This window comes from Pseudophryne corroboree, chromosome 1 (assembly GCF_028390025.1).
Source record: "Pseudophryne corroboree isolate aPseCor3 chromosome 1, aPseCor3.hap2, whole genome shotgun sequence".
NCBI classification, from domain to species: Eukaryota; Metazoa; Chordata; class Amphibia; order Anura; family Myobatrachidae; genus Pseudophryne; species Pseudophryne corroboree.
Window position 1 is genome coordinate 520,771,059 of NC_086444.1, and position 12,361 is coordinate 520,783,419.

General features: G+C 49.5%; 1 protein-coding gene across 2 annotated transcripts in view; it reads right to left on the minus strand.

Annotated features, from left to right (window-relative positions):
• Positions 1-12,361, minus strand: part of PUM3 (pumilio RNA binding family member 3) — a 236,768-nt gene that overhangs the window by 183,508 nt on the left and 40,899 nt on the right. The window contains exon 1 of one of the 2 annotated variants that reach the window (XM_063913954.1): positions 9,217-9,373. The exons of the other annotated variant lie outside the window; for it this stretch is intronic. Coding sequence (XP_063770024.1) covers positions 9,217-9,358 — 142 coding nt within the window. The 5' untranslated portion in view covers positions 9,359-9,373. Of the gene's footprint in view, positions 1-9,216; positions 9,374-12,361 lie in introns of those variants that run through there. 2 annotated transcript variants of the gene reach the window in all.

Below are 12,361 nucleotides of genomic sequence, written 5' to 3' on the forward strand. Positions count from 1 at the left end.
CAGCGGCAGCAACAGGCAGAACTGTGCGGCTCCCTCAGTAAGGAGGCAGAGAGGGGGGAGCTGCTTTTCATGAGGCATTTCTCAGCAAGGAGGTGTGACAGGGAGATAGAAAGTGTCAGGGAAATAGTGGCTTACAAAAAGACATTGGGTGACAGAAAAATAGTGGGTGACGGTGAGGGAGACAGGGAGATACTAGGTGATGGAGACACTGGGTGAAAGGTAGAGAGGGTGACAGGGAGAGAGAGCTACAGGGAGATAATGGGTGACATGGTGAGGGTGACAGGGGGATAGTGGGTGACATGGTGAGGGTGACAGGTGGATAGTGGGTGACATGGTGTGGGTGACAGGTGGATAGTGGGTGACATAGTGAGGGTGGCAGGTGGATAGTGGGTGACAGGGGGATAGTGGGTGACATGGTGAGGGTGACAGGGGGATAGTGGGTGACATGGTGAGGGTGACAGGTGGATAGTGGGTGACATGGTGAGGGTGAGAGGTGGATAGTAGGTGACATAGTGAGGGTGACAGGGGGATAGTCGGTGACATGGTGAGGGTGATGGGGGGATAGTGGGTGACATGGTGAGGGTGACGGGGATAGTGGGTGACATGAGGGTGACGGGGGATAGTGGGTGACATGGTGAGGGTGACGGGGGGATAGTGGGTGACATGGTGAGGGTGACAGGGGGATAGTGGGTGACATGGTGAGGGTGATGGGGGGATAGTGGGTGACATGGTGAGGGTGACGGGGATAGTGGGTGAAATGAGGGTGACGGGGATAGTGGGTGACATGAGGGTTACGGGGGATAGTGGGTGACATGGTGAGGGTGACGGGAATAGTGGGTGACATGGTGATGGTGAGAGGTGGATAGTGGGTGACATGGTGAGGGTGACGGGGGATAGTGGGTGACATGGTGAGGGTGACGGGGGGGATAGTGGGTGACATGGTGAGGGTGACGGGGGGATAGTGGGTGACATGGTGAGGGTGACAGGGCGATAGTGGGTGACATGGTGAGGGTGACAGGTGGATAGTGGGTGACATAGTGAGGGTGACAGGTGGATAGTGGGTGACATAGTGAGGGTGACAGGTGGATAGTGGGTGACATGGTGAGGGTGACAGGGGGATAGTGAATGATAGGGCACAGCCAGCCTCCTAACCCCCCCCCCCCCCACACACACACACACTGCACGGTGACAGGGGCAGGGGATGCCTCCCAGCAGCACTGACAGCCTCCTCCCCCACCCCCCCTTTCACAGAGCACAGCCAGCCTCCTCTACCCCTAGTCACAGGGGATGCTTCCAGCGGCGTCTAAGGCAGCTTCCTCCCCCTCCCCCGCTGTCACAGGGGATGACGCCTCCAGCCGTCTCTTCCCTCTCTCCCCCACGCTGTCCCCGGGGATGCCTCCAGCCGCACAGTCCACAGCCAGCCTCCTCACCCTCTCCGTTCCCGCTCACCTGTCCGGCTCCAGGCTCAGTAGATCCGCCATCGGATCGGCTGCATCCATCGCGCGCGGAGAGATCCCCTCCTCCCTCAAGCTGACGGCCGGGATGCTATTGCTCGCACCTCGCAGAGCAGAACTCAAGGAGGCGGAGCTCCTCTGGCTGCAGGGATGCTGCTGCTGCTGCTGCTGCTGTGTGACTAGCAGCGCAGCGGCAGCTATAACAAACAAAAAAATGCCTGAAAATGACGGGGGAGGGGTCCGCACTGGGCGCGGGATGTTCACTACACGGAGCGGAGGATGTAATGTGCGGTCTTTCACCTGACCGCACATCGCTCCTCCGCTCCTCCTCTATCCTGATCGGCGCCTCTCTATGTTTGGGGGGGGCGAGCTGCCCCCTTGCCCCCCCAGTTCCGACGCCTCTGTGTAGTACACAAACAATACTAATGTTAGGCATACTTGTCTACTTTTGAAAAAGCATTTCAGGGAGATTATGAAAGTAACACCATACTTGCCTACTTTTGAAAACTAGTTTCAGGGAGATTCCAGGTGGCAGCAGAATGCGCCTTTGAGGTACGTCTCTAGCTCCCCTCAAGGGCATGTCTAGCTCCACCTATGGGTGTATTTATTGCAACCAGGGGTGTTTCCTGCAATGGGAGGTGAAAACTATAGTACTAAAAGCAGCAAAAAATAAAATTAAAAAAAGAGTAACAGCAGGTGCACAATATATTAATGTACCATGTACATATGTGAGAAGAGAAAAACTAAATCTACATACACTGGTGTGGGACTGTGTGTATATAAGTATATATAATAAGATTTTACTTACCGATAAATCTATTTCTCGGAGTCCGTAGTGGATGCTGGGGTTCCTGAAAGGACCATGGGGATTATACCAAAGCTCCCAAACGGGCGGGAGAGTGCGGATGACTCTGCAGCACCGAATGAGAGAACTCCAGGTCCTCCTTAGCCAGAGTATCAAATTTGTAAAATTTTACAAACGTGTTCTCCCCTGACCACGTAGCTGCTCGGCAAAGTTGTAATGCCGAGACCCCTCGGGCAGCCGCCCAAGATGAGCCCACCTTCCTTGTGGAGTGGGCCTTTACAGATTTAGGCTGTGGCAGGCCTGCCACAGAATGTGCCAGTTGGATTGTGCTACAGATCCAACGAGCAATCGTCTGCTTAGACGCAGGAGCACCCATCTTGTTGGGTGCATACAATATAAACAACGAGTCAGATTTTCTGACTCCAGCTGTTCTTGCAATATATATTTTTAATGCTCTGACAACGTCCAGTAACTTGGAGTCCTCCAAGTCACTTGTAGCCGCAGGCACTACAATAGGCTGGTTCAGATGAAATGCTGACACCACCTTAGGGAGAAAATGCGGACGAGTCCGCAGTTCTGCCCTGTCCGAATGGAAAATCAGATATGGGCTTTTGTAAGATAAAGCTGCCAATTCTGACACTCTCCTGGCAGAAGCCAGGGCTAGAAGCATGGTCACTTTCCAAGTGAGATATTTCAAATCCACCTTATTTAGTGGTTCAAACCAATGAGATTTTAGAAAATCCAAAACTACATTGAGATCCCACGGTGCCACTGGAGGCACCACAGGAGGCTGTATATGCAGCACTCCCTTAACAAAGGTCTGGACTTCAGGGACTGAAGCCAATTCTTTTTGGAAGAAAATCGACAGGGCCGAAATTTGAACCTTAATAGATCCCAATTTGAGACCCATAGACAATCCTGATTGCAGGAAATGTAGGAATCGACCCAGTTGAAATTCCTCCGTCGGAGCACTCCGATCTTCGCACCACGCAACATATTTTCGCCAAATTCGGTGATAATGTTGCACGGTTACTTCCTTCCTTGCCTTAATCAAAGTAGGAATGACTTCTTCCGGCATGCCTTTTTCCATTAGGATCCGGCGTTCAACCGCCATGCCGTCAAACGCAGCCGCGGTAAGTCTTGAAACAGACAGGGACCCTGCTGAAGCAAGTCCCTCCTTAGAGGTAGAGGCCACGGATCTTCCGTGATCATCTCTTGAAGTTCCGGGTACCAAGTCCTTCTTGGCCAATCCGGAACCACTAGTATCGTTCTTACGCCTCTTTGCCGTATAATTCTCAATACTTTTGGTATGAGAGGCAGAGGAGGAAACACATACACCGACTGGTACACCCAAGGCGTTACCAGCGCGTCCACAGCTATTGCCTGCGGATCTCTTGACCTGGCGCAATACCTGTCCAGTTTTTTGTTGAGGCGAGACGCCATCATGTCCACCATTGGTCTTTCCCAACGGGTTACCAGCATGTGGAAGACTTCTGGATGAAGTCCCCACTCTCCCGGGTGAAGATCGTGTCTGCTGAGGAAGTCTGCTTCCCAGTTGTCCACTCCCGGGATGAACACTGCTGACAGCGCTATCACATGATTCTCTGCCCAGCGAAGAATCCTTGCAGCTTCTGCCATTGCACTCCTGCTTCTTGTGCCGCCCTGTCTGTTCACATGGGCGACTGCCGTGATGTTGTCCGACTGGATCAACACCGGTTTTCCCTGAAGCAGAGGTTCTGCCTGGCTTAGAGCATTGTATATTGCTCTTAGTTCCAGAATGTTTATGTGAAGAGACGTTTCCAGGCTCGTCCATACTCCCTGGAAGTTTCTTCCTTGTGTGACTGCTCCCCAGCCTCTCAGGCTGGCGTCCGTGGTCACCAGGATCCAATCCTGTATGCCGAATCTGCGGCCCTCCAATAGATGAGGACTCTGCAACCACCACAGAAGAGACACCCTTGTCCTTGGAGACAGGGTTATCCGTAGGTGCATCTGAAGATGCGACCCTGACCATTTGTCCAACAGATCCCTTTGGAAAATTCTTGCGTGGAATCTGCCGAATGGAATTGCTTCGTAAGAAGCCACCATTTTTCCCAGGACTCTTGTGCATTGATGTACAGACACTTTTCCTGGTTTTAGGAGGTTCCTGACAAGCTCGGATAACTCCTTGGCTTTTTCCTCCGGGAGAAAAACCTTTTTCTGAACCGTGTCCAGAATCATCCCTAGGAACAGCAGACGAGTTGTCGGCATTAACTGGGATTTTGGAATATTCAGAATCCACCCGTGCTGTTTTAGCACTTCTTGAGACAGTGCTAATCCCATCTCTAGCTGTTCTCTGGACCTCGCCCTTATTAGGAGATCGTCCAAGTATGGGATAATTAATACGCCTTTTCTTCGAAGAAGAATCATCATCTCGGCCATTACCTTTGTAAAGATCCGAGGTGCCGTGGACAATCCGAACGGCAGCGTCTGAAACTGATAGTGACAGTTTTGTACAACGAACCTGAGGTACCCCTGGTGTGAGGGGTAAATTGGAACGTGGAGATACGCATCCTTGATGTCCAAGGATACCATAAAGTCCCCCTCTTCCAGGTTCGCTATCACTGCTCTGAGTGACTCCATTTTGAACTTGAACTTCTTTATGTACAGGTTCAAGGACTTCAGATTTAGAATAGGCCTTACCGAGCCATCCGGCTTCGGTACCACAAAAAGAGTGGAATAATACCCCTTCCCTTGTTGTAGAAGAGGTACCTTGACTATCACCTGCTGAGAGTACAGCTTGTGAATGGCTTCCAAAACCGTCTCCCTTTCGGAGAGGGACGTTGGTAAAGCAGACTTCAGGAAACGGCGAAGTGGATCCGTCTCTAATTCCAACCTGTACCCTTGAGATATTATCTGCAGGATCCAGGGATCTACCTGCGAGTGAGCCCACTGCGCGCTGTAATTTTTGAGACGACCGCCCACCTTCCCCGAGTCCGCTTGAGAAGCCCCAGCGTCATGCTGAGGCTTTTGTAGAAGCCGGGGAGGGCTTCTGTTCCTGGGAAGGAGCTGCATGTTGCTGTCTCTTCCCTCGACCTTTGCCTCGTGGCAGATATGAATAGCCCTTTGCTCTCTTATTTTTAAAGGAACGAAAGGGCTGCGGTTGAAAAGTCGGTGCCTTTTTCTGTGGGGGAGTGACTTGAGGTAGAAAGGTGGATTTCCCGGCTGTAGCCGTGGCCACCAAATCTGATAGACCGACTCCAAATAACTCCTCCCCTTTATACGGCAAAACTTCCATATGCCGTTTTGAATCCGCATCGCCTGTCCACTGTCGCGTCCATAAAGCTCTTCTGGCCGAAATGGACATAGCACTTACCCGTGATGCCAGTGTGCAGATATCCCTCTGTGCATCACGCATATAAAGAAATGCATCCTTTATTTGTTCTAACGACAGTAAAATATTGTCCCTGTCCAGGGTATCAATATTTTCAATCAGGGACTCTGACCAAACTACCCCAGCACTGCCCATCCAGGCAGTCGCTACAGCTGGTCGTAGTATAACACCTGCATGTGTGTATATACTTTTTTGGATATTTTCCATCCTCCTATCTGATGGATCTTTAAGTGCGGCCGTCTCAGGAGAGGGTAACGCCACTTGTTTAGATAAGCGTGTTAGCGCCTTGTCCACCCTAGGAGGTGTTTCCCAGCGCTCCCTAACCTCTGGTGGGAAAGGGTATAATGCCAATAATTTCTTTGAAATTATCAGCTTTTTATCAGGGGCAACCCACGCTTCATTACACACGTCATTTAATTCTTCTGATTCAGGAAAAACTATAGGTAGTTTTTTCATACCCCACATAATACCCTGTTTAGTGGTACCTGTAGTATCAGCTAAATGTAACGCCTCCTTCATTGCCAAAATCATATAACGTGTGGCCCTACTGGAAAATACGGTTGATTCGTCACCGTCACCACTGGAGTCATCGCCTGTGTCTGGGTCTGTGTCGACCGACTGAGGCAAAGGGCGTTTCACAGCCCCTGACGGTGTTTGAGTCGCCTGGACAGGCACTAATTGATTGTCCGGCCGCCTCATGTCGTCAAACGACTGCTTTAGCGTGTTGACACTATCCCGTAGTTCCATAAATAAAGGCATCCATTCCGGTGTCGACTCCCTAGGGGGTGACATCCTCATATTTGGCAATTGCTCCGCCTCCACACCAATATCGTCCTCATACATGTCGACACACACGTACCGACACACAGCAGACACACAGGGAATGCTCCTAACGAAGACAGGACCCACTAGCCCTTTGGGGAGACAGAGGGAGAGTTTGCCAGCACACACCAAAAGCGCTATATATATATCAGGGATAGCCTTATAATAAGTGCTCCCTTATAGCTGCTTTGTTATATCAAATTTTCGCCATAAATGTGCCCCCCCCTCTCTGTTTTACCCTGTTTCTGTAGTGCAGTGCAGGGGAGAGACTTGGGAGCCGTCCTGACCAGCGGAGCTGTGAGAGGAAATGGCGCCGTGTGCTGAGGAGATAGGCCCCGCCCCTTTTCTGGCGGGCTCGTCTCCCGCTATTTAGAAAAATTAGGCAGGGGTTAAATATCTCCATATAGCCTCTAGGGCTATATGTGAGGTATTTTTAGCCTTTATAGGTAATCATTTTGCCTCCCAGGGCGCCCCCCTCCCAGCGCCCTGCACCCTCAGTGACTGCCGTGTGAAGTGTGCTGAGAGGAAAATGGCGCACAGCTGCAGTGCTGTGCGCTACCTTTTGAAGACTGCAGGAGTCTTCAGCCGCCGATTCTGGACCTCTTCTGTCTTCAGCATCTGCAAGGGGGCCGGCGGCGTGGCTCCGGTGACCATCCAGGCTGTACCCGTGATCGTCCCTCTGGAGCTTGATGTCCAGTAGCCAAGAAGCCAATCCATCCTGCACGCAGGTGAGTTGACTCCTTCTCCCCTCAGTCCCTCGCTGCAGTGATCCTGCTGCCAGCAGGAATCACTGTAAAATAAAAAACCTAGCTAAACTTTTTCTAAGCAGCTCTTTAGGAGAGCCACCTAGATTGCACCCTTCTCGGCCGGGCACAAAAATCTAACTGGAGTCTGGAGGAGGGTCATAGGGGGAGGAGCCAGTGCACACCACCTGATCGGAAAAAGCTTTACTTTTTGTGCCCTGTCTCCTGCGGAGCCGCTATTCCCCATGGTCCTTTCAGGAACCCCAGCATCCACTAGGACGATAGAGAAATATATATATATATATATATATTATACACACACACACACACATATAGCCAGTACTTTACATTATAGGAGGGACATCTGTGCGCGCCGTAGGCCAAAATTAGGGGCATGTCCTCGTGGATAGGGGTGTGGCCTCACAGGAAGTGCTATTACAAGCCATGCCCTTGTTTTTCTTACTATGGGGGCATGAGCTGCGCAGTACAGTACCTTTTTTTAATGGTCTCTACAGATTTTTGGCTCTCCAATCTGCCCACTGAAAGTATAGGAAAGGGGGGGTGACCACGCCCCCTTTACCTGTGGCCATGCCCCCTTTTTGCATTTGTATCGATTTTTATGTGTAAAATGTTGGAGGGTATGAGAGGGGACGGCTGGTGGATAGTGTTAGAGACAGGATAATGAGAGTGCGGCCACACAGGGAGAGGAATAGGGGCAGAGAGAGGCGACTGGGTGAGGTAATTAATAGAAGGTGTAAAAACATAACAGTGACAGAGCAGTCTGTGGGGTCATAAAGTCAGAGACATGTAGTCACACATCTAGAGGAACAGGAGCAGAGAGAGGACTGGGGGCAGGGCTGGCAACAGAAATCTTGGTTCCTGGTATATGGACAACTCTGGGCCCCTCCCACCCACACATACCCTAACCCCTGTCGCTGTTAGCAGGAAGTGAGGGGAGTGAGAGACAAAGAGGGTGCCAGGGAGAGAACGAGGTATCATGGTAAAAGAGAGGAGTAAAAGAGAGAATGGGTGCCAGGGTGAGAGAGAGAGAAGCAAGAAGGAAATGGAGAGAGACAGGGGTGGGTCAGGGATAGAGCAAAAGATAGAAAATATGTCAGAGAGAGAGAGAGAGTGGGGAGCGAGCAGTAGTGAGAGAGTGAGAATGTCAGGGAGGGAGGGAGAGTGAGAGAACGAGAGACGGGAGCAATAGAGAATGAGAGTGTCTTGGAAAGAAAGAGGGGAGCAATATAGAGTGAGAGAGTGTCAGGGAAAGAAAGAAGGAGAGAGAGTGTAACAAGAGAGAGATATTGTCAGGGAGAGAAAGAGAGAGAGACAGTGGACCTTATTCAGAGATGGACGCAGATCACTGCATATACAATCAGATTTGTGTCCATCTCCTCACATGCTGGGGACCGCCCAGAATAGGGCAAGGACGCCCAGGATGTGTAGTGCCACCTCACAATGCGTCTGCAACCCCTGGCAGCGCAGCCTGGCTCTGCTGTCGCGGTCCACCGATACTTTTTAAAATAGAAAACGCCCCGTTCGGTCTGCCGTTTCCCACCAACGCCACCCCGCGAACACCCAACACTGTCAATTACACTGCGGCTGCATCTTTCCAGGATGCAGCCGCAATGTGTAAGGTAGCACAGGCGTGATGCAGCAGCTGCGCATGCGCAGTTTGCCATGCTGGCAAACTGCTGTGTGCCACTGATGTGGCCAAGTGTCGGGGGGGGGGGGGGGGGGGAGAGTGTGAAGGAGATGTGTTAGGGAGTTAGAGAGAGGGGAGCGGCAGGAGGGAGTGTTATAGGGAGAGAGGGGTTAGGGAGAGGGACTGAGCAGAAGAGACAGCAAGACTACCTGATTACGCAGCACTGATCACAGGTATGTCTTGTGGGCGGGCACTTCTTGGCATTAGACCCCACCCCCTAAACACCAGCGAATCACTGCACTTCTCAGCTGCAGGGAGACAGCCCTGGTAAGGGGGGTGGAAGGGGATGAGGAGCTGCAACAGCTAGCTCTTACCTGTTCCATGAATCTGCAAGCAAGCAAAGGCCACCAGCAGCACTAGGGGGGGTCCTGTCAAGGCATATGGTCCCTCACAAAGCTCTGGCATGCACTGCAGGAAGGCGCAGCTGGTTGGATCCAGCACTACAGGCAGCATCATGGTCTGAGAGGAGCTGCACCAGGGGGAGCCATCAGCCGACCCCACCGATGGAGCTATGTAAGGGGCGGATGTACTGTTTCCTGTGCTAGTCATAATAACAAGTGTAGCCAAGCCTCCTTTTTCAGGCATCCAATCAGGGAAGGTCAGACAGCAGCGTCACGCCCCCTTTTGATCCGTCCCTGCAGCTCAGTCACTGAGGCAGAGTTAGAGGTGCCTCATCCCCTTGTTATTTTAATGGGCTTTTCCTGCCAGTAGCTGTGGCCCCGCCCCCTGCTTCATACAGTTTATAGTTGTCAGTAGGAGGCAGCGCTCTTGCTGTCTCCTATCCAGGTATTGCCAGGTTTTACAGAAAAATGAGTAGATTAATACAAAGAAGTTACTTATAACACAGAATCTCTGTTATAAATATCTTCTTTGTATTATTGTTATCATCAGATCGGAATTTGACAGGGGAGGCAGAGCCTCCCTTGCCTCCCCTGCCTGCAGGTCCCTGCAGTAAATAATTGCACATGAACATCTGCTCTTGCCTTTAATGCAAAAGCTATAGAAAGATACAATTTTAAATCAGGCAGACACAAACTATATTCCCTTTAAAACGGTTTCTGATTGGCTGTTAGTGATGAGAGCACCACTTTTCCGTTATGACTAGGGATGAGCGGGTTCGGTTCCTCGGAATCCGAACCCGCCCGAACTTCAGTTTTTTTTACACGGGGCCGAGCGACTCGGATCTTCCCGCCTTGCTCGGTTAACCCGAGCGCGCCCGAACTTCATCATCCCGCTGTCGGATTCTCGCGAGGCTCGGATTCTATCGCGAGACTCGGATTCTATATAAGGAGCCGCGCGTCGCCGCCATTTTCACACGTGCATTGAGATTCATAGGGAGAGGACGTGGCTGGCGTCCTCTCCGTTTATAGAGAAGAGAGTGAGACAGTAGAGAGAGACACAGTAGTAATTTTGGGGAGCATTAGGAGGAGTACTAGTAGTTACTTGCTGAAGTGATAGATAGTGTGACTGTATTATCTGACTTGTGGGGGAGACACTGACAGTGGGGAGCAGTTAGAGTCTGAGAGCAGGACTCAGGAGTACATATAACGTACAGTGCACACTTTTGCTGCCAGAGTGCCACACTGCCATTGTGACCACACTGACCACCAGTATAATATATATTGTGATTGTCTGCTTAGGAGTACTACTTGCAAGTTGCTGATAGTGTGACCAGTGACCTGACCACCAGTTTAATAATCACCACCAGTGAGTTTAATATATATATATATATATATATATATATATATAATTGTATATAATATATATATAATATTGTATACCACCTACCCGTGTTTTTTTTTTTCTTTCTTCTTTATACATACTACTATAGTAGCTTACTGTAGCAGTCTGCGGTGCTGCTGAGCTGACAGTGTCCAGCAGGTCCGTCATCAGTCATTACATAATAAATATATCTACCTGTCCGGCTGCAGTACTAGTGATATTATATATATATATATATATTGATTTCATCTCATTATCATCCAGTCTATATTAGCAGCAGACACAGTACGGTAGTCCACGGCTGTAGCTACCTCTGTGTCGGCAGTCGCTCGTCCATCCATAATTGTATACCACCTACCCGTGGTTTTTTTTTTTCTTTCTTCTTTATACATACTACTATAGTAGCTTACTGTAGCAGTCTGCGGTGCTGCTGAGCTGACAGTGTCCAGCAGGTCCGTCATCAGTCATTACATAATAAATATATCTACCTGTCCGGCTGCAGTACTAGTGATATTATATATATATATATATATATATTGATTTCATCTCATTATCATCCAGTCTATATTAGCAGCAGACACAGTACGGTAGTCCACGGCTGCAGCTACCTCTGTGTCGGCAGTCGCTCGTCCATCCATAATTGTATACCACCTACCCATGGTTTTTTTTTTTTCTTTCTTCTTTATACATACTACTATAGTAGCTTACTGTAGCAGTCTGCGGTGCTGCTGAGCTGACAGTGTCCAGCAGGTCCGTCATCAGTCATTACATAATAAATATATCTACCTGTCCGGCTGCAGTACTAGTGATATTATATATATATATATTGATTTCATCTCATTATCATCCAGTCTATATTAGCAGCAGACACAGTACGGTAGTCCACGGCTGTAGCTACCTCTGTGTCGGCAGTCGCTCGTCCATCCATAATTGTATACCACCTACCCGTGGTTTTTTTTTTTCTTTCTTCTTTATACATACTACTATAGTAGCTTACTGTAGCAGTCTGCGGTGCTGCTGAGCTGACAGTGTCCAGCAGGTCCGTCATCAGTCATTACATAATAAATATATCTACCTGTCCGGCTGCAGTACTAGTGATATTATATATATATATATTGATTTCATCTCATTATCATCCAGTCTATATTAGCAGCAGACACAGTACGGTAGTCCACGGCTGTAGCTACCTCTGTGTCGGCAGTCGCTCGTCCATCCATAATTGTATACCACCTACCCGTGGTTTTTTTTTTTTCTTTCTTCTTTATACATACTACTATAGTAGCTTACTGTAGCAGTCTGCGGTGCTGCTGAGCTGACAGTGTCCAGCAGGTCCGTCATCAGTCATTACATAATAAATATATCTACCTGTCCGGCTGCAGTACTAGTGATATTATATATATATATATATATATATATATTGATTTCATCTCATTATCATCCAGTCTATATTAGCAGCAGACACAGTACGGTAGTCCACGGCTGTAGCTACCTCTGTGTCGGCAGTCGCTCGTCCATCCATAATTGTATACCACCTACCCGTGGTTTTTTTTTCTTTCTTCTTTATACATACTACTATAGTAGCTTACTGTAGCAGTCTGCGGTGCTGCTGAGCTGACAGTGTCCAGCAGGTCCGTCATCAGTCATTACATAATAAATATATCTACCTGTCCGGCTGCAGTACTAGTGATATTATATATATATATATTGATTTCATCTCATTATCATCCAGTCTATATT